Here is a 26,222-nt window from a genome sequence, read left to right as displayed (position 1 = left end):
AGTGTTCAATTTGGAGTCACTTTTACTTTTGGTATTTACATTTTGCTACATTTATTTGATAGCAGGAGTTACTACTTCTCAGCTTTAGATTACTGAGACAAAACAAAGTATCAAATAAAGTAAGATACATTATCACAGGTTAAGGTTTACCATCATTAAAAGCCTGTACATATGTACATATTGATGCATACTAATTAATCCAAAATTGTACTTTTTACGAAGCAAGTTGCATTCAGTATGCATTCAATTGGGACATTCACGACTTCATTACAACATTGCAAATAGAAGAATGACCCTCTTTCTCATTTTCGCTGATCCATTAGAAAAGAAAAGGGTATGCAACATAGAGAAGAGGTGTGCAACATATGTTATTATTTAATTATTATTTTGTAGGTGTGTTCTTTTATTTTAATGTCTCTAATTCATATTTTTTTGAATGGAGGATTGTGGTTCTGAATAGAGAGAAAGTGTGGCTTGTAAACTGCAAACTACAAACGGATACAGTTTCGGCAGAATGCACTCGACTACTTGCTCAGAATGTTTTATATATTTGTCGTTGGGTTATAGGGACGCGCGCGTTTCCGCACTCAAATGACGCGGTGAGCCTTCAACCAATCAAACGTTTGTGTTTCACACGGCATGAGAAAACGACGCGGCCATTTACGTCGTTGCACCTCCTCTTTGCCTTTTTGGGCCTCTGCGCTCGCCGTAGCGGGCGCTGATTGGCCAGTTGTTTGTTGACATCCAATCACACCACGTCTCAGAACCGCGTGCATAGGCTGACGTTCTCCAGCGGCATCGGACGACGGGGCGCCCTGTCAGAGGGACGCTGCCCGCTGCTCCTGCACTTTGTTCTGGTCTCGTCGCTGTCAGCTCCGGTCACTCATGGAGAAAGTTGTTCTTGTAACCGGCGCCAACAGGTAGGTTACTTTTAAACTGCGTTATAATGACGACTAGATACTCGGCTGGTCCCGTTTCTTTCAAAGTGACGCCTCTCTCGAGGTGATAAACGTTGATGTTAAAATGTGTCACTATCGCCTTTTTACTGGTTGTGCTAGGCCACATTTTCTTTCTCCTATGTTTTTGTAATTGCATATATACACAAGAATAATTACATAGTATAAAATTAATTAAAAGTGAAGAAAAATATTAAAACACAGAATTTGCAATGTTGACAAGAGTCAATCCAAATGATGTGAATAGGAACAGTTCATTAGTGCATTAAAGAAACTGGAAATTTACACCAAATGTACACTTATCTACCTCTAATATGTATTCCCCAATTCTAACCGCTTCCCATTTGATAGTACGTGCTGCATTTGAGCAAATACACCGTTTTCTTGCTTGTTGTGTTTATTCTTTTTTCCCATCCTTCCCATTACTCAGCGGCATCGGTCTGGCCCTGTGCGAAAGGCTGCTGACCGAGGACAGCCGGCTCCGGCTGTGTCTGGCCTGCAGAAACACGCAACGTGCTGAGGCCGCCCGCTCCGCTCTCCTGACATCTCACTCCAACGCACATGTAGACCTGCTGCACCTTGACGTGGGCTCTGTGCAATCAGTGCTCACTGCCGCTCAGGAGGTCAAGGCCAGGTACTGATACCAAGATGTGGTGATGTCATGAGGCTGTTGTCACGCTGGTGCTTACCAGAGCTATCATTATAGAATTGATATAAGTCTTTGATGCATATTCTTATTTTTCCACAGATACAACAGAATTGACTTCCTGTATTTAAATGCAGGAATTATGCCCAATCCGAATATAGATTTGAAAGCTTTTTTCAAGGGTCTGTTCTCCAGGTAAAGCCCCTGACCCAGTTCCTGTCTGTCTTTACTTTGTCGTTTCATATTTTGAATTGGCAGTGGTTTACAGCTTGATGGCTGGACACTATTGCTAACTTTCTATTGCCCATGCTGATTTCGCAATATTATATCCCCTCACTGCAGAAATGTCATCAACATGTTTGCGACAGCAGAGGGCCTCTTGACTCAACAGGACCAGCTCAACTCAGACGGGCTGCAGGAGGTTTTTGCCACCAACCTCTTTGGCCATTTTCTCCTGGTACAGCACACACTGACTGCCCATATGCATGACTAATTCCATAATTTATATATGTGTGTGTATATGTAGTTGTCGTCAATATGTCGTAGTTTAGTAGTGTATGAATGCAGTATGGTATTGTAGCAGTATTTGGTTTGTGTAATATTTGCCTTTACTTTGACATTTTGTATTGACAAATATTACGGTGCAGTGTCTGTGTATAATATATATATATATGTGTGTGTAAAACACAATTGAGAAACTTTGATTGAAGAAGAAAGTACCTTGTGTCTGTGATCTAGATCAGGGAACTGGAGCCTCTGCTGTGTCGGGCAGGTCACACGTCCAGGATAGTGTGGACCTCCTCCAGTAACGCCCGCCGCTCGGCCTTCAGCATCGAGGACTTGCAGCACAGAAATGGCACGGAGCCCTACAGCTCCTCCAAGTACGCATCGGACATGCTCAGCCTGGCCCTCAACCGACACAAGAACAGCCAGGTTTGTCCGTCGCACAATCTGCATGTTATTGATCCTGGAGTGACTACTTGTTCACATTCACCCATTTAATTCACGCAGACTTAAAGTCATTGCACAACACCTCAGGGTTATGGAAGTCTTGATGGGAGGGCAGTGTTACTCTTTTTCTTCTCAGTGTTTGTACTAAATAAAGAGTACAAGCCTACTTTTGACAAATCCTTCAGAGTGGAGGTGTCTATGCTGCGCAAACTAAATGTATACATTTTCCTTTTATTGCATTCAGGCCTCAACAATTCAAAAATATCAAATTGCACCTGTTCTGCACCGTTATCGCTTTAGTTTTTCAATCCCATTACGAGGAACTTAAACATGTTTTATGTGGAATTTTCTTCTCTTTATGACAGGGGCTGTTTTCCTCCGTAATATGTCCAGGACTGGTAATGACTAATCTGACCTACGGTATTCTCCCGTCCTTCTTCTGGACCCTCATATTGCCCATCATGTGGCTGGTGAGTGAGGTTTCATCTCTGTTGATTGCGTATGAACAGTCTCATGTTGCTGGGATATATTTATATTCTATATATTTCAGATCAGGATCTTCACCAACACATTCACGCTCACACCATACAACGGAGCAGAGGCCCTGGTACGTTGTCGACCTGCCCTGCTAACATCTCCGAAATGAACGTACCGTAAACACAGTGTCCTCCTGCTCTGCTTTTAAACAGCACTGGTTGTTTGGACAAAACCCAGAGTCACTGGATCCGAGAGCAAAGTACCACAGTTTAACATCAGGCCTTGGAACAAACTACACTCAGGCTCGACAGGTGAGTCAAAGGGCTCAAGTCTGCTCTACGTGAACCTCTGATACCTTTAGTAAAACTTGCAGTCATTACAATACAACAGAGAGTAACTGGGATCAGTTGGTTTTTCATGGACAAAATGGAATTAATGTGATCTGCTTTACATGCAATGAATTCAGATTTTCTTAGTGTTTTTGTTCATGTTTCAGATGGACATCGATGAAGAAATGACTGAGGTCCTGTATTCAAAACTTCTTGAACTTGAGACCGTAGTCAGAAAGAAAGAATGAGAAAGTACTAACGAGGACTCTCGTGGGCAGGCTTTTAGTGAGATAGATAAATGGGAGTCCTACAATTTCTACAATTGAATTGTTTATTTTTTGTCTTAATGTTTTTTCTACATACGGTGACTCTTAAAACTCTGAAAAGAAGCTCTTCTTTCTTTCTTTCATTCAAACTCACTCATGAGACTGCTGTGTAGTTCATTTATAGCCTGAGGTTTGCTTGTAACTTCAGGGGTTTGCATTCACGCTTCATAAAAATCATAAAAGTTGCATTAATTTGTGAAGATTAATCTTGCTGCATAAAACATGAAAGTATCACAAACTTCCATTTGCCTTTGAGCCTTTTCTCTGCAATTATCTGAAATGTTTTTGAAAAGTCTTACCTACTTTTTGTGCACTCTTTATCATCTGTACTCGTATTTGAATATTTTAACATAACAACCACATGCATCCTTATAAAAGGTTGTCGATTAAAAGAAATTGAGAATGTCCCGTCCCTCCGTCCATGTGAGATAAAAAACCTGTCTGTAACATAGAAACCACGGCCTGCTGCAGCTCCACCTGATATCTGTATCATGTTTCGCTGCACCAGGCGTCACGGCTGATTCAATTAGTGTTTTGTGTGTGATCAGGTTCACTGAAGCCTTTAACCAACCACCAGCACTACTGTCAGCCGACTTCAGTGGCTTCCTTTGCCACAAATTATGACGCATAGTTTGGTTCTATCCAAATAAAGAAAAGATGAGAACACTTTTAAAAAAGCTATTTCAGAAAAAGCTAAATGACAATCGAAATTAGGGAAATATCCCACATTCTGCATTTATGACATTGGTTCAATCCACTTTACCATTTGACCTTGTGTGCAGTGTTCTTCTGTTAAGGGCTGAGGTGGAAATGATTTAAGATGATAAGGTGTCTGACTTTACCTTCAACCAGTGTGAAATCTTCCGCTCCTCAGCGTGGCTCTTCTTCAATAAACTGACAAATCCCTCTCAGTCTTATGCTGTCTGTAGCACCAGCAGAGGGTCACGGCTGCTCATTCAAGGTTTTTAATTGTGTGGTATACAAGCTGACCTGATTCGGGCACTATAAACCAATGGAGCTATGGTATAATTTCCAAAAACTCACCAATATGCACTTCTCCAGGCAATCCGTGAAATTATATTTAATAATGCATGCATATGGTTGCACAACATAACCTGTTTTTTTTACTGCATCCACATATTACCAGGCTTACCTGAGACCATTGAAAGCTTCCCTCGCGCGGGATATTCTCTTAAGAGATTAAAACCCGGATTACTCTAGGAGGACATGGGAGCAAATAGTTACATAATGTAAATAACAACATTGCAGCCGGCGTGCGTTCAGATTGGTGCGCTGTGTGCGATGTCCCGGATGGGGCTCGCACCGGAAGAGAAGGGGCAGCTCTCCCAGCCATCTTGTGGCAGCATCCAGCGATTTGTTCGCATTCAAGCCTCGTAGAATCGGAGGTGAATCCCGCTGAAGGGGCGCCATCATGCCCGGACACCTGCAGGAAGGCTTCGGCTGCGTCGTGACCAACCGGTTCGACCAGTTATTGGACGACGAGTCCGACCCGTTCGAGATCCTGAAGGCGGCCGAGAACAAGAAGAAGGAGGCGGCCGCCGCCGGGTCCACCAAGAGCGCGGCGCAAGCCGCCAAGCAGCCGAAGAAGGAGTCGCAGAAGGACCGAAAGAACCCGCTGCTGGACAAGAAGGAGGAGTCCCAGGCTGCGGTCCCACTGAAGAAAGAGGGTAAGGCAACAATAATAACAACAACAACAACGGTCCCCTGCACTCCTGCATTTATGTTGCAGCGCGCGGGTTTATTTTCGCCCTTTATTTATCAACTGAGCGTGTCCCGTTATCCGCGTTAGCCGACGCTGGTCCCCAGCGAAACCCGGCGGGAGGTCAACCGTGACGGGATGAGGGTTAGCGGGACAGGTGGAGGAGGAGGAGGAGGATGAGGCGCTGCGCGAGGACACTCAGGTGTAGCCTCCCCCCCAACCCCCCCGCGAGGCTGTGTGCAGCCATGGGGTTTTATTATCATCTCTTCCCCCCCAGCATCCTACAGGAAGGTGTAGAGTAGGTTTGACACCCTGGGGGGGGGCTGCGCGGACAAGCTGCGCAGCGGAGTGTGCGGCTGCAAGCGTTGCGTGGCGAATGCGCAACATACTTACCTGCGCACTGGAGAGGCCCTTTGTTTGAGTTGCAGACGTCTCGCGTCAGTGAATACATCTTTTTTTTAATTTTTTTTGAAAGCTTAGTAGTTGAATAATTAAGCACTAAAACAGCAGCTCCGGGGGGCATTAAAGGTTGTAGTGTACACCACATCGGGGCAGTGGGAGACGGAGGTCCAACTAGATAGAGAAGAAGTTTGCAGGAAAGGACGGAGGTGTGCCCACATATTCTCCACTCTACAGTTCCCGCGCTTAAATGGTTTTCGGAAGAAAAAAAACAACCTTGTGTGATCATCAGGTATCAGGCGAGTGGGCCGAAGACCGGACCAGCAGGGCCAGCCCGGTTCCCAGGCTCAGGGCGGGCAGGGTGAAGGGCGGCCCGGAGACAAGAGGCCGGACCGGAGACCTCCTCGCGAGCGACGTTTCGAGAAGCCGGCAGAGGACAAGCCCGAGGGAGGAGGAGAGTTCTCCGCGGACAAGTGTGTAGCCGACATGAATGACAGAGAGCAGATTTTAAAAACACGCTGATGAGATCGCACGACACTGACGTTAAGAGCAGATTTGCATGATTGCCACATGATAGAGAGGCTGATCACCCCTCGGATGAGGTCGTTCTTGCATTTAATGTAGCGTCTGTATTTGTCCATCAGGCCTCCTGGAGACCGGCCCCCGAGAGGGCGTGGTGGCGGACGCGGCGGGCGTGGTGGAAGAGGGCGGGGCATGGGCCGAGGCGACGGCTTTGACTCCCGTGGGAAACGAGACTTTGACAGACACAGCGGCAACGACAAACCGTGAGTTGGACCCCGGCGGACCTTTTATTTTCAAGAGGCTCTTCGATTGCCAAAAGGTTTCAGGAGCAGGTGGCACACTAACCGAGCCGCCGTGTCTTTTAGCAGTTCAACTTGCATTGAATAACAGTCCGACCCACATGGCATCATCAAAGTGTCTGACGTCTCAGTTAAAAAGTCAAAGGTTGTCGTTTTGAGGATATTCTCCTTTGTGTGTGCATTTTTCCTTCGCTTTAGCAGTCAGAAAAGTGAGGAAAAGCGCGGCGGCGGCGGCTCACACAACTGGGCTAACGTGAAGGAGGAAGTGAGGTGAGTTTTTTTTTCTTCATTTTTTCCCCATCATAGCAGACTTTAAAGCTGTTCTGAGGGCCACCGTTGGATTTGTACTATTCTAGTGTCTAACGGGCACTAGATCAGATGCAGCACACACGCTGTTGCACGGTTCCATTCGAGCTCGCTGGGAAAGGTACCACTTGGGGGATAACGTTTCATCCGGGCGTAACGAGGTGGCTGTGCGTCTGTGTTCCCAGTGAGGCGGAGCAGCCGGCTGCTCCCGAAGCGACCCCAGAGGGAGAGGAAAGTGCACCCGCCGGCTCTGAGAACAAGTGAGTGTCCGTTTCATGTCAGCTGTTCAGGTTCAAGGGTGATATTTGGTTAATGGAGCTCTTCTGTTTAATGCCCCCCTCCCCCCCCCCGTGAATGAACTAGTTTGAAGTAAAGATCGGATGGTGTGTTTTTCTTCACGGCCGATACCGATCAGAAGTAATCGGGAGACAACTGACACTTGCAATGAATGTGGTGAAAATGTAAATCTTTTCTCATCCAAGTGCAGCTACACGCCGACTTAATTCTCTGCTGACAGAGTGACGCCTGACTCGTACGAACAGGACAATTATTGAACACCCATCCCTTTTTATTTTTCTTTATTAGCTCTGACTGTAACAAGCAGGAACTCTTGGTCCTTTTTCAACTTGAGTTCGATGTGCTGGTTTATGTTTGACACACAGGAGCAGCTTTGAGCATTAGAGGGACCAATAGGCTGTAACTCGTGACCCGGATAGAGCTGAGGCTGGTACATTGAATCAAAGCCAGATTAGCTCAATTTAAATAAATTGTTGTGTGATTTTAAAATATGATCCACGCAGCGGTCGACTATTCGATTCCTCGTTAAAACTCGTAGTGTTTCTTCACACACTGGCGGTTTCCCTTTGGACTGGTCAAGTCCTGCTGTATCACAAACGATGGCTCTGCAGGTGCATTTTCACCACGAAGCTTTAGCGCAAAAAGGATAAACATCGACTCTGACCTTTCGGCATCGAGGATTAAAGAGCATATACAGCGCTAAGAGGATTGGCAGTTTGAGGTTTAAGGTCCTACATTGTTGCCGCTGGCTTTCCAGGGAGAACGAGGTGGAAGAGGTTAAAAACGAAGGCCCCAAAGAGATGACCCTGGACGAGTGGAAGGCCATGCAGGACAAGGAGCGCACCAAGGTGGAGTTCAACATCCGTAAGCCCAACGAGGGAGCCGACAGCCAGTGGAAGAAAGGATACGTGCTGCACAAGTCCAAGAGTGAAGATGTAAGTATGGCGATTAATACACACATCAAAAAAAGGTTCAAATACAAGAAAGCGTTGCTTTTAGTTTTGAAGCATCGTTTTGATAGATTAACAATGAATGAATGTTTCAATTTTGTGCTGCAGAGCAAGAAGAGGAAATATAGATTTAGCAAACACAGGAATCTTAACCAGCGATCAAAGGTTTGATGAAAGCTGCAACTATTCTGTGCATTAGTGTGACGATTGTTAACTCTATTAGTTTGTTTAAAAGTCTAAAAAACCCAATAACAATCCAGTAGTTGTAGATTGATTTGCTGTCAATTATATTATTGTTTTTTTTTTTCCAATTGTGTATTTTGAAGCTGCTAACTGAGTGAGACGCTTTTGTGTAACAGAAGCTCGACTGAGACACTCGTTTTCCGTGTGACTGCTGTCATTTCAAACATAACAACGCTGACCGCCCGAAAGGACATTCTGACACCTCGTACGCTTCTGCGTAGCTTGCAAAAAATGGGTTGTTTTTTTTTCAGCTACACGTGGTGTTTTTTTTCTGGATTTGAATGAAGAGCCCTGTTTTGTTTGTCGGTGACTTTCAGAGGCCTGTCGGCGCTTTGATCGACGCCGTGGAGACGGAAGCAGAGCCAACCCCGACCCCCGTGTACAACAAGGTGCCTGCAGCTCTCGCAACAGTCCATGAAAACCATCTCTTTCTGTCCGTTTAAAACCCGCCTGGTTGGAAAACAGTGGGTGGTTAAATACACCCTCAAATATTTAAATTGGTCGCTTTAATTTAATTTTGGGTGGCTCCAGAGGAATGGAAGAATCTAATCTCGTCTTGGTGCAGCTACGCAACACATGTTCACTCATTCACTACTGGTTCAACAAAAACAAACAAAAACCTGTGTGCGCAGCAGAGTTATTGTCTAACGTATATTGTCGTTGCGCGTTTTTAGCAGCTGGGCCCCACTGACGAGTCCGCCGAGCACCACTTCCGCAAGCCAGCCAATGACATCACGTCCCAGCTGGAGATCAACTTCGGAGACCTGGGCCGCCCCGGGCGCGGGCGCGGGGGAGCCCGCGGCGGCAGGGGGGGCCGTGGCGGAGGTGGTGGCGGGGGCGGCAGCAGGACAGCACGCGGAGGGGCGCGGCCCGAAAAGGTGATAATAAAAAGCTGTCGTTGCTTTCAGCGACGACGACAACAACAAAAGGTTTAGTGTCGCCCACAAAGGATTTAACCCGCCGACTGAACCGGCACTGAGGCCTGGAATAACAGACCAGAGACCAAAACTCACCGACTGACCTCGTGTCGGTGGTCAGGGGGGTTTGGGTTGTAAAGTATTTCACCATCTTTTTTAATTAATCAAATCAATTGTACAATTTTCATTATTCATTAATGTGACCGTTACTTATTCTGTTGAGTGTATGCTCAGTAAGTAATGAATGGCCCTCAGATTTGGTCAGATATTACATTGCATGTCATTTAGCTGACGCTTTTATCCAAATCTACTTACAATAAGCTCATTTCAACAATAGAAACAACAAAGTACAATTTCATCAAATAAGCAGATTTACAACTTGCTATAGTTAAGAGCCAAGTACAATTTGTTTTTTTTAGTAACTGTATAGTCTGAAGAGGCGTGTCTTTAGTTTAGATATAGGCAGATATGTTGTACTACATCTTTTCTGTTTTGGCTGCGTTAAAGTAAAAGCGTGTTTTATAGGAAAGCATGTTGACATTCCATAAAAGAAGTGATGTTAATCAAAAGATTTGAGCTCTTGGTAACACTTATGCGTGCGTCTTCTATTCACGTTATTCAACTACTGTACTGAGTAAAACGATGTTGAAGTTGACTTTCCAATATCTGTAACTTTTTAACCAAACAACAGTTAAGATAACATAGATTACTTTTTTACTGCACTACATTTGTGTCATTAGTTACTAGCTAGGTATTTTGCAGATGCTTATTACAAAATATAAATCAACCAATAAACTGATGTGTATAATTATTAATATAGTAGTACAAAGTTTAAAAGTTTTAACAATATAGATGTCCCGTAAATGTATTATTTTTTCATTCTGCATAATGATACACTTAACTTTAAAAGGAGCTGATCAGACCCGGACTGTGCTCATTTGTGGACAAACCGCTTTAAGAGCCTTTACTCTATTAATGTATGGAGCCATGCCAGTCACTGCAAATATATTTCTGAATAAAAGCCCTGTTATTTAATGAAGCGATTCAATCCACAGGCTTTTATCTTGAAAAGCAAGCATTCATTTCGAAACAAATATTAACTTTTTACAAACATGTTTTACAGATGCAGATCAGCTATGTAAACCATGGGGAGACACTGCTCGTATTAGAATCTGTCACGGAGTGACACCTCTCGCATGTATTGATTCCGGCCCTCTTACGATGTCCTGGTTTTTGTGTTTTTGTTCCTCCAGGCCAGTGGAGTGTCGGTCCCCAACGTGGATGATCCCGAGGCCTTTCCGGCTCTGGCCTAAAGGCTCCTTTTCCACCACCAGCCCACCGATCAGCCCTTCCGGGCCCCTCCTCTACGAGGCTTGCATGCTTACATCATTCAAGTATATTAGAAAAGAGAAGAAGAAAAAAAGATTTTAAATGACAAAAAAAAGAGACTCATTCCATACCACTCGCACCACCAGAGGACTTAAAATTGTACCCGTTTTAAAAAGGAGAACAAAAGACAAAAAAAAGGCGAGAAAAGGACCTCTTGTTACACTGAAGTTTTGTATTTAGAAACATGAAAGCAGGGATGTTTTCATACCTTTTTTTTCCAGAGATTATGCATAATTCATTGATATTTTTTTGTGCAACTTAAATTAATGCGTTTATGCGATAAGGTTGAAGTGTGTGTATCTCTTGAAGCTTTTTTTCCTCATGACTTCAGCTCAGTATTATATGGTCATCTTAGACAATACTTTTTACTGGAGTTTTTCCCTTCCAGTGATACACACTGATGTGGTAGCACTACACTACATAGCATAGGTGTACTAGATATCTGAAGCATGGCTAAACATGCATTTCAAGTGTAATTACTCTGATCCTGACTACCCATCCCATGGCGAGGCACAAATTCCAGATGGGTAACCAGGCAAAGTGACTTCCTACTAAAGCTAGGTATTTTTCTGCTTGTTGTGCAGTGAGAGTAACTGCCTCTTTTCCAATTTATTTTGATAGCTTGCTTTTTATTTGGTGGACCAGTGGTTAGTGATGCTTTGTATCCCCTGATCCAGATGTGCTACCTGTGTTTTCAGGGTGTCCCGAGGCCCAATGTGTATATCGTTAGGCTGGTCCTGGTAGGGCATACAGACTATGCTACTTTTACTTCAGGACCACTAAGCAAATATTGTATTTTTTTGTTAAGTGTGTGTGTGTGTGTGTGCGTGTGTGTGTGAGACAGACTGTGAATTTGATAGCTAGTTACTTAGAATTTAAGTATTCCTCTGCTCTGAACTTGCCACTGTCAAAATAGAAGACAAGTTATCACCTGAAGTAGTTTATACTGTCTATTTGGACATGGTTGTTGAAATATAAGTGAGTGATACACAAGACTGGACATATCTTGCGGTATCTCTAATGTCTTTCGGAGCACTTTGTTTTATCGGCACTGGTACTCTAAAGATTGTTTCTAAACCCCTGCCCCTGTCCTCCGTGAACCATATTTGCTGTTTTTTTATTTTATCAGAGCTGCAGCACCAGTTCATAAATGATCTGAAATAAATGTTGGCTGTCATAGTCAACGATCTCAAGCTACAGAATGTAATGTAAGGTTACGGTGCTTTTAGCCACCTGTGTCAGCATTTCCAGTGAGCATTTTCTTTTAATGAAGTGGGTATATTTTACTTTGGGTTTGAGGCGTGGGGGTGTTACGAACATGCTTAAAGCTGTACAAGCTGTTCTGCAAATACTTGCTGGAGATGCACTGATACAGACGGCTGGAGAAGTTTTCTTGTTGGACCGTTTGCGCCACATAACAGTGACACGTTCTCTGCAAACATCGCTGTTCTAATAAATTGCTTTAGAGGTGTTACATGTATTCCGCCAATTGCTGTTGGGTTGTTTAAAATCATTACTGTGGTTTTAAAAAGGTGTTAACAAAATGTGCTGTGGATTCTTCGTTGTTAAAAGCATAAGGAAGCTCTGGTGTTTCATGTCAATGCTTTTCCACTGTGATTGCATATATCCTCGGAAGGGTTTGATCTACACTTAACTATGCGACAATTATTAATCCAGTTCAATACAGCACGCTACATTCTAATTTGACATTGCTATGGCTTAAGATAATACATTTTTAACTACTGAGAAATGTGTATAATATTTGGTTGGATACAATGACTTAAACTCAACAGCACTACAAATGAAAAGCTTCAACATTAACTATTAACTTGCCTTTCATTTTTTTAACAGAAACCTTTTCAGTCACTAACGTTAGTTTAAGAGTTACCCAATTAACGATACATTAAAACACTAAAACGTTTAAATGAAAGGCCAACTGGTATTTCTAGACCTTGGTTGTGGCGTTTGGGGTTACCCTGGCAATATATTTCTATCCTGCCTAAATATTCCAAGATTATTGAATCCAGATGTTTCCCCTCTGTCCGTTTCCGTCACCGCCGACAACCTCTCGCGTCACTCGGACCAGATTGTTCTACGCACGCGCAGAACTGCTGTCCCATTCCGTTTGAACTCTCCTCCCAATCGATGCAATCACGCGAAACTATGGCGCAGCTTCGCGAGCGTCGACACCCGCGCGGCGTCGGGAAGTCGCCCCTCGACGGAGCGTCCGAGGACACGACGCCCGGCAGCAGCTCCGCGGCGCACCGGAAACTGCTGGCCGCGGGACTCTACGGAGTCAGTTCATTCCTCATCGTGGTGGTCAACAAAAGCGTCCTCACCAGCTACAGGTAACAGAAAAGGGGGGCAAAGTGCAAGCAGGCGGTGAAAGGAAGCTCCGGTCCGGACGCGCGCGAGCGGTCACCGCGAGGGGACGACGTTCATAGACGGGGACGTGGATGATGGAGCCTGGCTTTTTGACAAGGACAGCCGTCTGGTGTCTCCTAAACTAAATACTGTGACCACGTGTCCCTCCGTCACACCCCTCCACCCACAGGTGTCAACAACCCCCCCCCCCAACCAGACGGTTGAAAAACGGCTTTTATCACTTTTCACTGACATCCTGTGCAACAATGACACATGAATCAGATTCTGAATGCTGAACGTGCTCTACTGACGTTAAACTCCTTTGTATAAACATATAAATGCAGTGGAGCAAGATAAGTAATTTAAGTATGAAAACTGCATCCATAAACGTGTTTAAACAAGTTATTGGATACAATTACTTTCCATCGCTTTTTCTACTTCATCTTCAGGTGCCAAATATGTGAGACACAACCCATTTAAAATGGTTGTTTTGTTGCCTAATTTCGTTGTGTGTCCTCCCTCATGCCATCGTCCACATGTTTTTGTTTTTTTTACAGATTTCCCTCCTCAACATGCGTTGGAATCGGCCAAGTAAGTTTCCCACAAGCTGATTCTCCGATGCTTTAACAACAGACCCTGAAACACTGTCACCTTCTTCCAATGGCTCTGCAGATGTTGGCTACGGTTGTAGTTCTGAGGACTGGGAAGATGTTCGGTGTCATCTCGTTTCCAGATATGGATCGGTCTATACCGCGCAAGGTGAGAACACCAGGTAGTCCTCCCCCTCGCAAAGTACAACGCTGCGTTACTATTCCATGTGTTTTTGTGTCTTTCCAGATGTTTCCGCTGCCTCTCCTGTACGTCGGGAATCAAATATCGGGGCTGTTTGGGACACAGCGTCTCAAGTAAGAGCTACTATCCCTCTTCGTATTTTATCATGTGACATGAAACGTCATTTCCTTCATATGAAAAATGGCTCTCCGCTTCTTCCAGTCTGCCCATGTTTACGGTCTTAAGGAGGTTCAGCATCTGTCTCACCATGCTGTTTGAGGGACTCTTGCTCAAGTGAGTCCAGCCGACACTATTCTAAAGAAAGAGCACCCCCCCCCCCCCGCCCCCACATTAGCGACTCAGTGGCGCCCGTCTCCTCTCCTCACAGGAAGACGTTCTCCGCCCCGGTGAAGGCCACGGTGTTTGCGATGGTCTTCGGTGCGTTTGTCGCCGCCAGGTGAGACGACCGCGGCATCATCATCAGCATCAGCATCTTCATCGTCCGGGTCACCTCTCCCTGTGCGTCTCATCCCCTGATGTGTGTGTTTTTTATTTATTTTTTGTAGCGCTGATCTGGCTTTCGACCTGCTAGGATACATCTTCATAATGACAAACAACGTCCTGACGGCGGCCAGTGGGGCGTACGTGAAGCAGAAGCTCGATTCCAAGGTGAGCTCAGCTGCTGATTGGTTGGTGTGTGTGTGTGCGTCAGATGCCTCTTTGCTGCATTGTGCCTCAAAGGACTCTTCTGTACACTCCCGCTCCGACAGGAGCTGGGCAAATACGGGCTTCTCTACTACAACGCTTTAATCATGATTCTCCCCACCACCGCGTACGCCTACTACTCCGGGGACTTGCAAGTGGTAAGAAATGCTTTTGTGTTTGTTAATGAATTTGAATAATCCTGTGTCCAGTTAAGAATCTCCTGTGTGTGTGCCCGCGTGCAGGGGTTGGAGTATAGTGGGTGGTCGGATCAGCTGTTCGTTGTGCAGTTTGTGCTCTCCTGTGTCATGGGGTAAACCTTCAGTTCTATCTGTTCTTGTGCCGAGACGATATCCCGCAGTGCTGCTGCGACCTGACTCCCGTTCGTTGTGTTTGTGCAGCTTCATTCTGATGTACTCCATCATGCTGTGCACGCAGTACAACTCTGCGCTCACCACCTCCATCGTCGGCTGTATTAAGGTGCGTCCCAACGCCGACAGCATCGGCCAATGCAGATGTGTGCGGTGACCTCTGTCTGACTCCCACAGAATATCCTTGTGACCTACATTGGAATGATGTTTGGAGGAGACTACATATTCACCTGGACTAACTTCTTAGGTCTGAACATCAGGTAAAACGCACGCTTTTTAAACCGTGCTGGTGTGGTTTTTTTGTTTAGAATGGGGACTGATTTCGACCCGTCTGTGTCCCACAGCATCGCCGGCAGCCTGGTGTACTCGTACATCACCTTCACACAGGAGCAAACAAGTAAGAACGCTTCAAATCACGTGGATACAAACTACTAGAATTTAAAAAGGTTCACATTGAAATGCACAAATTGAACGGGCTCCACGTGATTTGTAATTGTATCACATTTAACAGAAAAGGCGTAAACCACGGAGTCCCAGGCCGCCGATGTCCACAAAACATCAGGGTTTAAGCTGTCCCAATGTTTCCAAAACATCTGTTGTATTTCTTCAGCACGTTTTAGATGCAATCAAGCCAATCAAATTGTCTTCAATTAAGACAAAGTGCCTTCCCCTTTTCATAATATTTCATCAATGCACCGGATGAGTTCATTTTAAATACATTCCTCCAGCTGACCTGTTGCTTAGTGATTTTCCTAACTGTTTAAAAACGAAATAATTTGGGGTATGAATCTAAACGGTGTAATGATATTACCATGAGGGTTTCTGATCAAAGCCAATGAGGCGTTGAACATGTCATTTCAATATTGTAATAAATGATTTTTACACTATCTGGGAAACAGTGTTTTTGTTGTATTCAAGTATCCAGTTTGAAAACAGACTCATTAATACATTTATTAAATATAGCCAATGTTATTCCATTCATAGCCAGTCTTGGAATACACTTTTATTAATTTCAACATTTACAGATAAAAAATAAAAAAAAACACTGTCAATGAAGGGAAAGAAAAGACTACATAGCTCAACGATATTGAGACAAACTTATCTTAATTTGTGGAAGTTCAAAGCTGGAGTACAAAGTAAAACACAGAAGCATCAAGCTGTACAGCTACTGTACCAAAAGCAGATGAAGGTTTCCCAGCTCGCACGCCGATGTACAGGCTGGGACACAAAAGTATTCTCTTTGCAAAGAAGATGACGCTTTCTGCTACTGACGTGTCGGGATGTGCGAGGTCACACAGGAATGGGCCGTGCTGCCAAACAAAGGGAATGAGGACTGGCTACTTAAAAAAAAAAAATTACATCCATCTCAGGGCAACATAGGCGAACGCTTTTAAAACAAAAAGCACGGAAGCCCTGAACATACAGATGAACAGTTTACCAAAAAATGTACCAACTGCTCAAGGTAAGAAATCTATACAAACTTTACATTAAAAATCACGGACATTCGGTCTAGTAAAAACAAAGCGTTGAGCAAAGCACCGACTATGAAAATCCAAAAATACAGCGATCTCCTAGATGATGAGTTATAATACAGGACATCACTGATGTCAGCTGCTTTACACAAACAAACCCGCCGGTTCATTTATCAGGATCCAATGACGGGAGGCTGGAGCGGGGTCAGAGAGGAGTGAGAATGTCATTCTGCTGGGTTTTCCACACCGCTCGTCAGCAACAAAGATGAGAACCGTACAATCAAAGTGCAACTAAAAACTCAGCCGTCTTGTGTTTGCCCACCGTTTCCTCTTTTTTGGACAATTTAGGCATAATTGTTTACGTTTGAAGAACCCCAAACGTATGCTCTCAAATAAGTGACAGCAGTTATCATAGTTTTCTTCTGTTAAAAAATATAAATATCTTGTGTAAAAAAATATCACAGGTGATTTACTTTAGTACAAATAGAAAAAGGAAATTCTTGGCAAAAGGTTTGTCAGTCAGTCGTGGAAGAAGATGTTTGAGACGACTGAGCTGTGGGACATGAGCAGGCCGTCTTCCCACCTATGGTTGGGGGAGGGGGGGGGGCCTTCTAAAGGACCAGCTACACTTTGGTCGGCTGTGCTCTTCAAGCTGGGATTTTCAGTGACCCTTAACCTTGTCCAAAAAGAGAGTCTCTGCTCTTGGGGCATGACCACGCACACGGGGGCCAGGCAGGAATCATTCCCTTGCCTCCCGGGATGCAATGAAACGGGACAACCCTCCCCCTTTGCCCCCCTCCTCCGGGGGCGCCTTATTAGTCCACGCCACTGAACGCCTTCAGTCCTCCTGCGTTCTGGACGGTTCCACCTCGCTCTGGCCTAGCGGCTCCGCCTCCGTCCGGCACCTCTTGGCCGGCCTCTCGTGTGCCGCCGGGGTCGCCAGGTCCCGGCGGTCTGCCGGAGGCTCCAGTGAGCCGTTCTGCTGGTGGCCGTCTGCGCCGGGTTGGCTGCAGCCGTTGGAGTTGTCCGAAACGGGAGCCGGAGCCTCCGGCGGCGGGTGGGCGGGACCGTTGGACTGAAGGGGCTCGGGCTTGATTTGATGTATCGGGAGCAGCTGAGCGCCATCCACCGGTTGACTTGAGGCATGGCTTAAGATACCTGGCAGCGAAAACCAAAGAGGGGCCGATTACAATAACTGTGTAGTATCCAGACATTCAAAAAAGCCTTTAAGACCAACTTAATCCACAGTAACAAGGACAGTCTATGGCAGTGTGTCTCAAGAGGACATTTTAAACTGGTCATCTGAATACGTCTTACTTCGCACAAATCACTACTTTGCGATTTTAATCTGCTCACCGTTCTGACTGCTGCCGTCTTCCCTCTCCGAGTGGCTAGCGCTGCTGCTGGAGGTGGTGGGAGGCGGCGACGCCGCCCTGCTGGACGTGGCGCTCTCCGTTTCGTCCAGTAATCTATCCATGTAGTCTCTGGTGACACACAGCAGCACAAGAGCCGTTACACACAAGCACCACCGCTGATATCAAGAAACAAAGACTCTCCTGAATTACTTATTTAATTGTGGCTTCATCTTCCTTTGGCTCAGATAACAAAGTATTTTTTTTAACTGTTTGACCCTGGCAGTTGGTTGGTATCACATTACCACAATAAATTGTAAAGAGACATATTTATGCCTAACTCATCAAAATACAAACGGCAGCTATATCAGAATTGCCTTTGTAGAGCACATTGGACCAACCAGCCGGAGGAATAAGCATCTGTTCACTATGTTTGAAGTTCATATTGTGGGCTTAAATCAGAAACATCTGGTGGGATTTTAAAAACAACGGCCGACATGGAACAAGAACACAATTTATTCCATAAATGACAGATCTTTTTCTTTTAAAACTTACGTGACACCAGGGTGAAGGTTGTATTTCCTTTTCCCAAGTCTGGTTTGCTGTGCAAAGAAATCATAACGCTCAGACTTCTTCCACATGTAATAAAAGGCCACACATTCTCCTACAGACCTAGTTCTCACCTGAAAGATTTAATTCAGCAGACATGAAATAACCATTATTACCATTGTCGGAAGAGATTCAGCACAGTTTCAAATGAGACAAATCAAATTATTTTTGACACTCAAACATCATGTGATCCACAAAACACAGTGAAACGGAATTTAATTAGTATCAAAATGCCTCAGGGTTTAGTCCAAGGCAGCATGCACACACTTAAAATGAATGTTGTCATTATGAATATACGCGCTCATGAGCGGTTCATTAATGAGGCTGCTAAACTTTTTCGCTTACCTTGTTGGCCTGTATTAAATGAAAGTCTTTTCCATAAGCTTTTAGTCCTTGTTCAAAATTTCTACATTCCTCTTCAGTCCAGACAGAAATCTCCTCTGTTGCAGAGAGAATAGGTGTTAATCTCAGATCTCCAAGGTCTTCTGAAGACAACCCAAGTACAGAACATCATATCAACCCAAGTACGCTGCGGTGGAGAACAACCAAGGCCAATATGTTCGTGATGCTCTACTTACCTCTGGCTGCTTTTACGTTAAACCTCAGTCTTCTCAAAGCTTCCTCCGTGTCAAAGTCACACTTCACTAGTTCATACAACGCCTAAAGGGGAGACCAAGGATCACACATGTTCAGGGCCATCATTTGATTTTTCTAATGGTGAACAAAGTCATGAAAAAGACCCAAATAAGTGTCCGTCCGTATTTCAAAACAGACCGTCCTGCCAACCCAAAGCCCATCACTGCAGATATTTAGTGGTCACCTGTTCATTGTCTTTGATGTGGAATCCCTCTGGGATGGCGTCCACTCCCTTCTCCTCTCCGGTCCGCCTTGATGCCTCTGTCAAGAACTCCACCACTTTGCCTTCAGGAAGACACTCGGGGTTCCACAACAACTGGTCATCATTTTCATAAACTGCGGAAAATAGACCACGTCAAACTTCTGCACCACTTGAGGGATTTTATAACGGCAAACAGTGATACCGCTTAAACATGCAGGTTTTAACATCTGGCTTACCCTTCTCATTGTCTTTATATTTAGACAGGCCAGAGGGGGTTTCTGCCTGATACATTGAACCCACCATGATTTCCTGATGGGAATAAACACATCGTTTAGACTGGATTATTCCGAATGCATGACAAATATGAAACCTACTTGGGGTTTCAACAACTGTGATTCTTTTCTGTAGACCACTGAAATCTTAGAACACCTTAAGATTTGTGAATATGTCCTTCCGCTGATAAATTCCTTTCTGAGTATGTATCCATCATAGCTACAGCAAACTATGATAGCTGTGTACTTTTACATTCAAAAGGATTAGTCAAACATGAAGTGACACTGCACATGCGACAAAGCCCGACATGACTGAGAGGACGTCTGTATACAATTTCATCTGATCATGAGTTAAGCTTTTGAACAAAAATGAACAAAGACGTCCTTGTTCTGACAAATGGTTTTGGTAGTGTAGTATGAATGAATCATGCTCCAACGTAGCAGTACAAATGTCTGATATTTATTAAATAAAATACCTACACACCTTTTTCCAGTCTTCCGATGGAACATAGTCCTCATCTTCATCCGACTCTTCCTCTGCATCATTATTACCTGAAATACAAAGTCATATCCATTTAACCAGCATACATAATAAAACCATCTGCATGTAAACAACAAAGGACGAGGAGAAGGACAAATCAGATAAGCCGCGACATACTTTCAAAGTACTTCATCTTCTGAGGGCGAATGAGTTCTACTGTGCCGAGGGACCTGACTGAGCGTGTGCGGACCTCAGAGGTTGCCTGGGCCTCTTCCCCCTGTACCGATGAGATCTTAACACCCTCAATCTGAAATCACATACACAAAAAAAGTTTGACCATAAAGATCAGTCGACATAAGAAAATACATAACATTTTTGGAAGAGAGGACTCACGAAACATCGGCATACCTCATTTCTTTTTAACTCGCCGGTGCTTCTACTGCTTTCATCATTGTCGAGGTCTTCTTCCTCATCCTCTTCCTCATCATCCTCTTCTTCCTCAGGTTCTTCCTCTTCCTCTTCATCTTCATCAGCTGGTGAACCGCCCCCATAACCATAAAGACTCAGTAGCTCGTGTATGGGCATCTCTCCCTCCTGTTGGACGGAAAGACACTCATTTTTCTATACTGTTAATGAAACTTAACAATTGACCATAATTATTCCCAAATTCATTAATAAGAACTTCTAAATTCTGAAATACAGACAAAGCCAAATACGATCCAAGGCTGAAGCTCACTCGTGCAAGATCTTCAATCTCGTTGACGTTGGTCTCGTCTGATGCCTCCAACAGCTCTTCTTCTTCCAGGGTGCGCTCATCATCAAAGTCATGGACAAGCATGTCTGCTGATGGGTCAAAATCACGGTCATCGGAACCTGCTGAACCTCCTAGAAAAGTAACCCCAAAAACAATAGCAATATTGCAAAATCTGACTGAAAATATTAATGAATACTATGTATCTATGGAATTAATTATCAAATCCAATAATGGTCCAGCTAGCATTTTTAATTAAAATATATCTAAATTACACATATATTCAAGCATAGAAGGACGGGCAAAATGGCTCATATTTAATTAGTAATAACATACATGCAATATTAACAAATCTAATGATATTTTTTATTTTGTCTATTTTGGAACTGATAACCTTAATATTCAATCACACTGATGACATTTTTGTTTAGATCTAACATTAGCGTAGGGATGTTTTCAATGACTTAAAGGGACATGTCTACACAAAAATATTTTTCAATCTTTATTGTTTTGGTGGGACTTGTTTTGGAGATATTTGAAACTATTGAGAAACTCAAATCAAAATGGTTTGATAATTCAAGTAAGAATACATATTTTAGATGTTCTTTTTTGGAGGGGTGGGGAGTAAAGGAATAAATAGTCAAATTGTTAAGGAACTAAAACCAGAGTATAAACACAAAGGTAAAATCTCTGATGGTATATAATCTTCTCCGAGCCCGATTGTGTGTATATAAAGTTTCTGATGTATCCACACGTTTGAATATGCTATTGTTGTTATTTAGCCTTAATAAAAAAACGTGTTTTGCTGCTATTTACCAACATTACACGAGTAAACAAATCCGAAAACACATAATAGCACATCATTAGCTAGTAGCATCGTTGTGTCTGTTGTTGAAATGTAACATGTAACAGTAACTTTGAACAAAAGATTTTAAACTTATGGCCATTCACAAAAACAACAATAGAACTGCAGCTTCAAGTACCTGGGCTCGAATTCCCGAGGGAGGACTGGAAAGCGGGAAACAAAAATAAAGTTAGATAAAGAACAAGCAGTGAAGTCACCCGATGAACATTCAGAGCCGCGAGCTGCTCCGGCGGGGGGGCACGCAGCAGAGTGGAGGTGGGGGACGCGCGCTCGTATCCATAAACACTGAGTGCGGTTCAAAAAGAAACAAAGAAGACTGTCTCCACTTCCTGCGGGGGAAATGTATGTAGCATATCGATAGTCCCCTGTGTGTGCAGTGAGTTCACCCGCTGCGTCCAGCCACAGTTAACGTTAGCTCCAACAGGCGGGCAGCTCACTAGGTGGATTTACTCCACTGGCTAACTTACCGATAGAAAGCTAAGGTTAATATATTTAGCTGATGGTTCAAGTTACGGTTGGTGAGCAAAGCCTGCGAATAAGAATAAAGACCACACACTGCGTCGATTTCTAACCGCGAAACTACGGCCACCTATCCAGTTTAAAAAGGTACAAATGGATAGTTCAGTATTGTTGAACTAAACCGCGAAGTAGCATCGCTAACGCCGCAGCTAACTTACCTTCCGTCACGGCTAACGCAGCTAGCGTTAGCTAAATCCGAAGTTTATCAAACATGCTCGCGTCAATAAATGGCTAATATCGGGCAACGTAAACATCCGATTCAACATTTCGTGTATTAGAGCTACATTGCGTAAACGATGTACACATCGACCTGACCAAACTATTTTGCACTATGAATTTATTTTCCCTGAATATTTATTTCACTTTCTTACCTCCGCCATGTTTGCAATCCTGCAGGGTCACGTCAGGGGTTGCAGCGATACCCGGATGTAGAGCCCCGCCCACCTGCAGTATCAGGAATACAATCCTGCCATAGCAGGGACGTTATGTAATATTTTATTTATAAATTCAATTCATTCATATCATTTTTACATATAGGTCTGAATTGTGTACGCTGTGTTAAAAAAAGAAGCTTTATTTCAAACTAATCACATCTACTAACATAGTCAGCAAGTAGTAGATCGATGCATACTGTGTTCTCTTTTGATTTTGTTTTAAGATGGCAAAGAGAAGTTGCCTTCCCATCATCAACTATTGTTCCTTAAAAAGCCAAATAACCAATCCCAAAAAGAGCACCTTCCATATTTCACTACAGCAAAGGTTTAAGAAAGTTATGTTGTTTAAACTGGGGAAACTAAAAACAAACATATCTAAAACTATATTTTTTAATTGGGATGTGCCTGGCCTAACCATTGATATCAAAAAATGGCATGGTAATGTTGCCAACTTGATTCGACAAGCGTAGGGATTGACGTCTCTTCTCGGAATCACTGATTTAGCCATGATAGTTGGCACACATGTCACTATGTTGCTATGTAGAGAGCCATCATCTCAGTTTGTTGCTGGATGGATATCGCAAGTGATCCATTAAGTTACCCGTAGCCAAATCCATGGCAATAAAAACCCTGCAGTTTGGACATAAAAGAGCAATTCTTTCTCTTAAACATTTACGAGAATATAGTCAATCAGTGATCATCACAATGGTCTAGATTCCCACACAAATCCTGAATGACCGGACAGACATCCGTTGCTAAAAGCCAGATTGCTAACAAAGATAATACACACCTATTTACACAGGTATTACCTGAGGACATCTTAGGAAAGTCTGTGACATCACTGGAGACTACATAAAAGGGTATACCGGGACCATAGACTGTATAAAATGGTCAGGACAGATGTTGCTGAGATGTACATGTCAGATGTACTTGAGAATGAACAACATGAGATCCCAACTTCTGCTTGCGATGCTGCTGAGCTTGTTGCTTGTAACGCACGTTCAGACAGAGGATGACACAAACAAACTGAAGCTTTGTGGCCGTGCGTTTGTGCGTGCTGTGGTCTACACCTGCGGAGGATCCAGGTGGAGAAGACTGATGGGAGAAGAGGACGCTTTGAAGGCAGGTGAGAACATCCACTTGAAAAATGATCCTGGTAGATTTGGGGTGAATTTAACAACTGATATATAAGTATCTGATGGGCAGATGTCTCTTGGCAGGTGGCGGGAAGCCAAAAGTGAAGACAACAGACGAGCCAGCAATAGGCCGTCATTGGCGGGACCAAAACCAGGCTCTAATATCAGTGTGCTGTCAACTGGGCTGTCGAAGGAGTGACCTCTCTATGCTCTGCTAGAGGGGAACAGACCAAGAAGGTCCTCATCAATCTGCCATTCATTGCTTTAAAAAGGAAATCCTCAGAACTTTATTAGGATAATGTCATTTTACTTTTAATGCTACCAAAAAATGAAATAAAACACAGTGAATTTTGCTGAAAACAATCTTGCTTGATAACTTCTTACATGGCAAAATATACAACATGGATACATAGCTTTTCACCACCAGCAATCTTTTTGAATAGATAAATGCATAACCAAAGTGAGTCTACTTAATGTAAGCTTCGGTCACTCAAAGTAAACCGCATAGACAGTTGCCAAACCGAACAGAGAGCTGTTCTTGAAGGAGTAGGAGGCAAAGGTGTCATTGGATGCATCCCAGAGACAGCGGCTGCTGATTTGTATGCCCCCGGTGAGCTGGCCGATGGTGACCTGGACAACAATCTTATATCTGGGAATCAGGAGTTCTTTCACACGGGATTTTATCACCTGGGGAGAGGTGGAAACCCAAACACTGGATCTTGTAGAATGGAAATTTGCAGGGTTTACAAAAAGGTGACACACAAATGCTTTTTACTTACCTCAGAGATTGTTTTTGTCATTTTTCGAGACCATTCTACTTCATATTCCTCCATTTGAAGATAAGCGGTAAGTACATCCTTCAGTATGTCTGTGACAGCGGGAACAGTCATGCGTTTGCAAGGTCCTGTTGTACAAAACCCCAAAGAAAAAAATAACATGGCAAATAAGTTTGACTCCATGTGAAGTTTGTTCAGTGAAACATTGTGATGCATTGATCATTAATAGCAAACAATAGAAATCACAATTATTATTGCATTGAAACGTCTCCTGCTTTAACATGTTCCTAATCTTGTTCAATAAATTTCACCCTGGCACATATGGAGTTGTTGTAGTCAAAGTAAGCTAAAGAGTTATTGAATTGCCACGATGTCAAGTTTTATAGCCTCACCACATCAAATAAATCAAATTGAACTTTTCCCCAAATATTTTGATGAACTAAATCTTTTAAAGAATCAAAAACGCAAAAACCCGTTAAGAGTATTAAGTGTTACAGTACATCTATAGTTAATGGTGATACTGTGGGGATGGTGTGTTGTATCTCACCCAGCTGGTAGGTGTTTTCCATTGTTACGGTCATCCGGGCGTCAGCTGAGTCTGACACAGTACTCACAGAGCTGCAACACATGATCACGTCCAAGGAAACGTACACAGCAAATTTCAGAGAGTTAGATTGACTCTGTGCGATTCAATTTTAACTCTGAGCTGGTGTTTGTATTATCTTGTCAGTGTTAAATCAACACTCAACGAATCTGCTCATTGTTAAATACAACGTCGTTTAGCTAAAGTAACTTAGGTTGCATTTTTAACACATGGTGTTTAGATTTCAGCCCAGGGAGCAATTCGGGGTTAGGAATATTGCTCAGGGACACTTTGACATGGAGCAGCCAGGGTTGGAACCACCAACCTTGTGGTACCACAGTACATGAAGTTAAGCCCTACACCAAGAAGTGTGACACTGAACAGTTACATTTCAAACCTATCAAGAGTTTAGAGTTAGTTTAACTCTACTAAGTGTTGCAAATGAATCTGATCTTGACACTGGATGATGACTCCAACTCTTTCCTACAATTGACTCTGTAAGAGTTTGCAGTGTGATTCCAACTCTGCACTTCAACACTTTTGCCCAACACTGAAAAATTAACTCTAAGAATTTTTCTGTGTAGAATAATAAAAAAAAAGGGAGATATCATGTTATCAGCATTCTCTACTCACTCTTTTGTCCTGCTAGTTGTTGCTTCGCCTCTGAATCCTTGGCTTCCTTCTGAAGGCACCTTTCCAATCTCTTTCTCCCTTTTGGGGGTTTTGAGCTGGTGCGGTTCCGACATGACAGCTTTCCACCTTGGTTTTAGAAGACGTCAAAGCCCAATATATGACGTAAACAACTTTTACAGTTATTCAGCTGTATAAACCCCAGCAGTTCAGCTCACGTATCAAACACATTTTTACAGTTAAAGTTTGTGAGTTTAGTGAGTTTACAGTTAAAACTAGCTTGTGCAAATGTTGTTTTGCTAACGTTAGTTATTCTGTGTATTAGCTAACGTCACGCTAGCCGGTTGGTTGTTGGCTTGTTTTTAAACCCACGATACAATTGTTAAACATTTGGCACAACAGCAAGATACCACAGATTGTACCGTTTACAATTGGACGTACAGAAATGTTAATACAGATTTTTTTTTTTACCAATTTCGCGACTTCTTGAACGAGCAGGAAAAAAAGTATAACGCTGGGTAACGCTGTACTGCGTGGTGTTGTCATGACAACCGTGAGCCTTCACCCTA

At 43.6% G+C, this 26,222-nt stretch overlaps 5 protein-coding genes across 14 annotated transcripts; 3 read left to right on the top strand and 2 right to left on the bottom strand.

Annotated features, from left to right (window-relative positions):
- Positions 1-773: 773 nt before the first annotated feature.
- Positions 774-4,592, top strand: hsd17b7 (hydroxysteroid (17-beta) dehydrogenase 7). The gene is made up of 9 exons (XM_037457105.2): positions 774-920; positions 1,387-1,590; positions 1,705-1,797; positions 1,945-2,059; positions 2,341-2,535; positions 2,919-3,023; positions 3,104-3,160; positions 3,243-3,341; positions 3,527-4,592. The coding sequence occupies exons 1-9, from the start codon at positions 886-888 to the stop codon at positions 3,605-3,607; spliced, it is 984 nt and encodes a 327-aa protein (XP_037313002.1). The 5' UTR covers positions 774-885; the 3' UTR covers positions 3,608-4,592.
- A 385-nt stretch (positions 4,593-4,977) lies between these two features.
- Positions 4,978-12,312, top strand: serbp1b (SERPINE1 mRNA binding protein 1b). Of its 5 annotated transcripts, none has more exons than XM_062557602.1 (10): positions 4,978-5,373; positions 6,097-6,277; positions 6,449-6,589; positions 6,824-6,895; positions 7,117-7,191; positions 7,986-8,163; positions 8,287-8,343; positions 8,739-8,810; positions 9,099-9,299; positions 10,592-12,312. In XM_062557602.1, exons 1-10 carry the CDS (start codon positions 5,118-5,120, stop codon positions 10,649-10,651), a joined length of 1,293 nt encoding a protein of 430 aa, XP_062413586.1. In that variant the 5' UTR covers positions 4,978-5,117; the 3' UTR covers positions 10,652-12,312. The 5 variants fall into 5 exon arrangements, with proteins under 5 accessions (XP_062413586.1, XP_062413585.1, XP_062413584.1 ...); XM_062557601.1 differs by having other exon boundaries at positions 4,979-5,373; positions 6,827-6,895; positions 9,096-9,299; XM_062557600.1 differs by having other exon boundaries at positions 4,980-5,373; positions 9,096-9,299.
- Positions 12,313-12,836: 524 nt separating this feature from the next.
- On the top strand, positions 12,837-15,980 carry LOC119202632 (nucleotide sugar transporter SLC35D2-like). Its single transcript, XM_037457104.2, has 13 exons — positions 12,837-13,075; positions 13,649-13,682; positions 13,764-13,850; positions 13,929-13,996; positions 14,085-14,156; positions 14,251-14,319; positions 14,429-14,531; positions 14,633-14,725; positions 14,810-14,877; positions 14,966-15,044; positions 15,113-15,195; positions 15,280-15,332; positions 15,447-15,980. Exons 1-13 carry the CDS (start codon positions 12,873-12,875, stop codon positions 15,455-15,457), a joined length of 1,023 nt encoding a protein of 340 aa, XP_037313001.1. The 5' UTR covers positions 12,837-12,872; the 3' UTR covers positions 15,458-15,980.
- On the bottom strand, positions 15,867-22,540 carry LOC119202520 (mesoderm induction early response protein 1). 6 transcript variants are annotated; one of them, XM_037457096.2, is made up of 13 exons: positions 22,466-22,540; positions 21,694-21,718; positions 20,696-20,844; positions 20,368-20,553; positions 20,137-20,266; positions 19,963-20,030; positions 19,443-19,515; positions 19,189-19,340; positions 18,947-19,028; positions 18,714-18,853; positions 18,315-18,361; positions 17,764-17,891; positions 15,867-17,565 (listed from the first exon to the last, which is right to left on the bottom strand). In XM_037457096.2, exons 1-13 carry the CDS (start codon positions 22,472-22,474, stop codon positions 17,246-17,248), a joined length of 1,509 nt encoding a protein of 502 aa, XP_037312993.1. In that variant the 5' UTR covers positions 22,475-22,540; the 3' UTR covers positions 15,867-17,245. The 6 variants fall into 6 exon arrangements, with proteins under 6 accessions (XP_037312993.1, XP_037312988.1, XP_037312990.1 ...); XM_037457091.2 differs by having other exon boundaries at positions 18,315-18,442; positions 22,466-22,539; XM_037457093.2 differs by having other exon boundaries at positions 18,315-18,442; positions 18,714-18,808; positions 22,466-22,538.
- A 1,195-nt stretch (positions 22,541-23,735) lies between these two features.
- LOC119202664 (dynein light chain Tctex-type 5-B-like) lies at positions 23,736-26,222 on the bottom strand. The gene is made up of 5 exons (XM_037457106.2): positions 26,125-26,222; positions 25,657-25,782; positions 24,988-25,058; positions 24,444-24,568; positions 23,736-24,351 (listed from the first exon to the last, which is right to left on the bottom strand). Exons 2-5 carry the CDS (start codon positions 25,767-25,769, stop codon positions 24,151-24,153), a joined length of 510 nt encoding a protein of 169 aa, XP_037313003.2. The 5' UTR covers positions 25,770-25,782; positions 26,125-26,222; the 3' UTR covers positions 23,736-24,150.

Source organism: Pungitius pungitius, chromosome 15 (assembly GCF_949316345.1).
Source record: "Pungitius pungitius chromosome 15, fPunPun2.1, whole genome shotgun sequence".
NCBI classification, from domain to species: domain Eukaryota; kingdom Metazoa; phylum Chordata; class Actinopteri; order Perciformes; family Gasterosteidae; genus Pungitius; species Pungitius pungitius.
The sequence above is the reverse complement of the archived record's forward strand: the minus strand, read 5'-3'. Positions and strand labels throughout refer to the sequence as shown.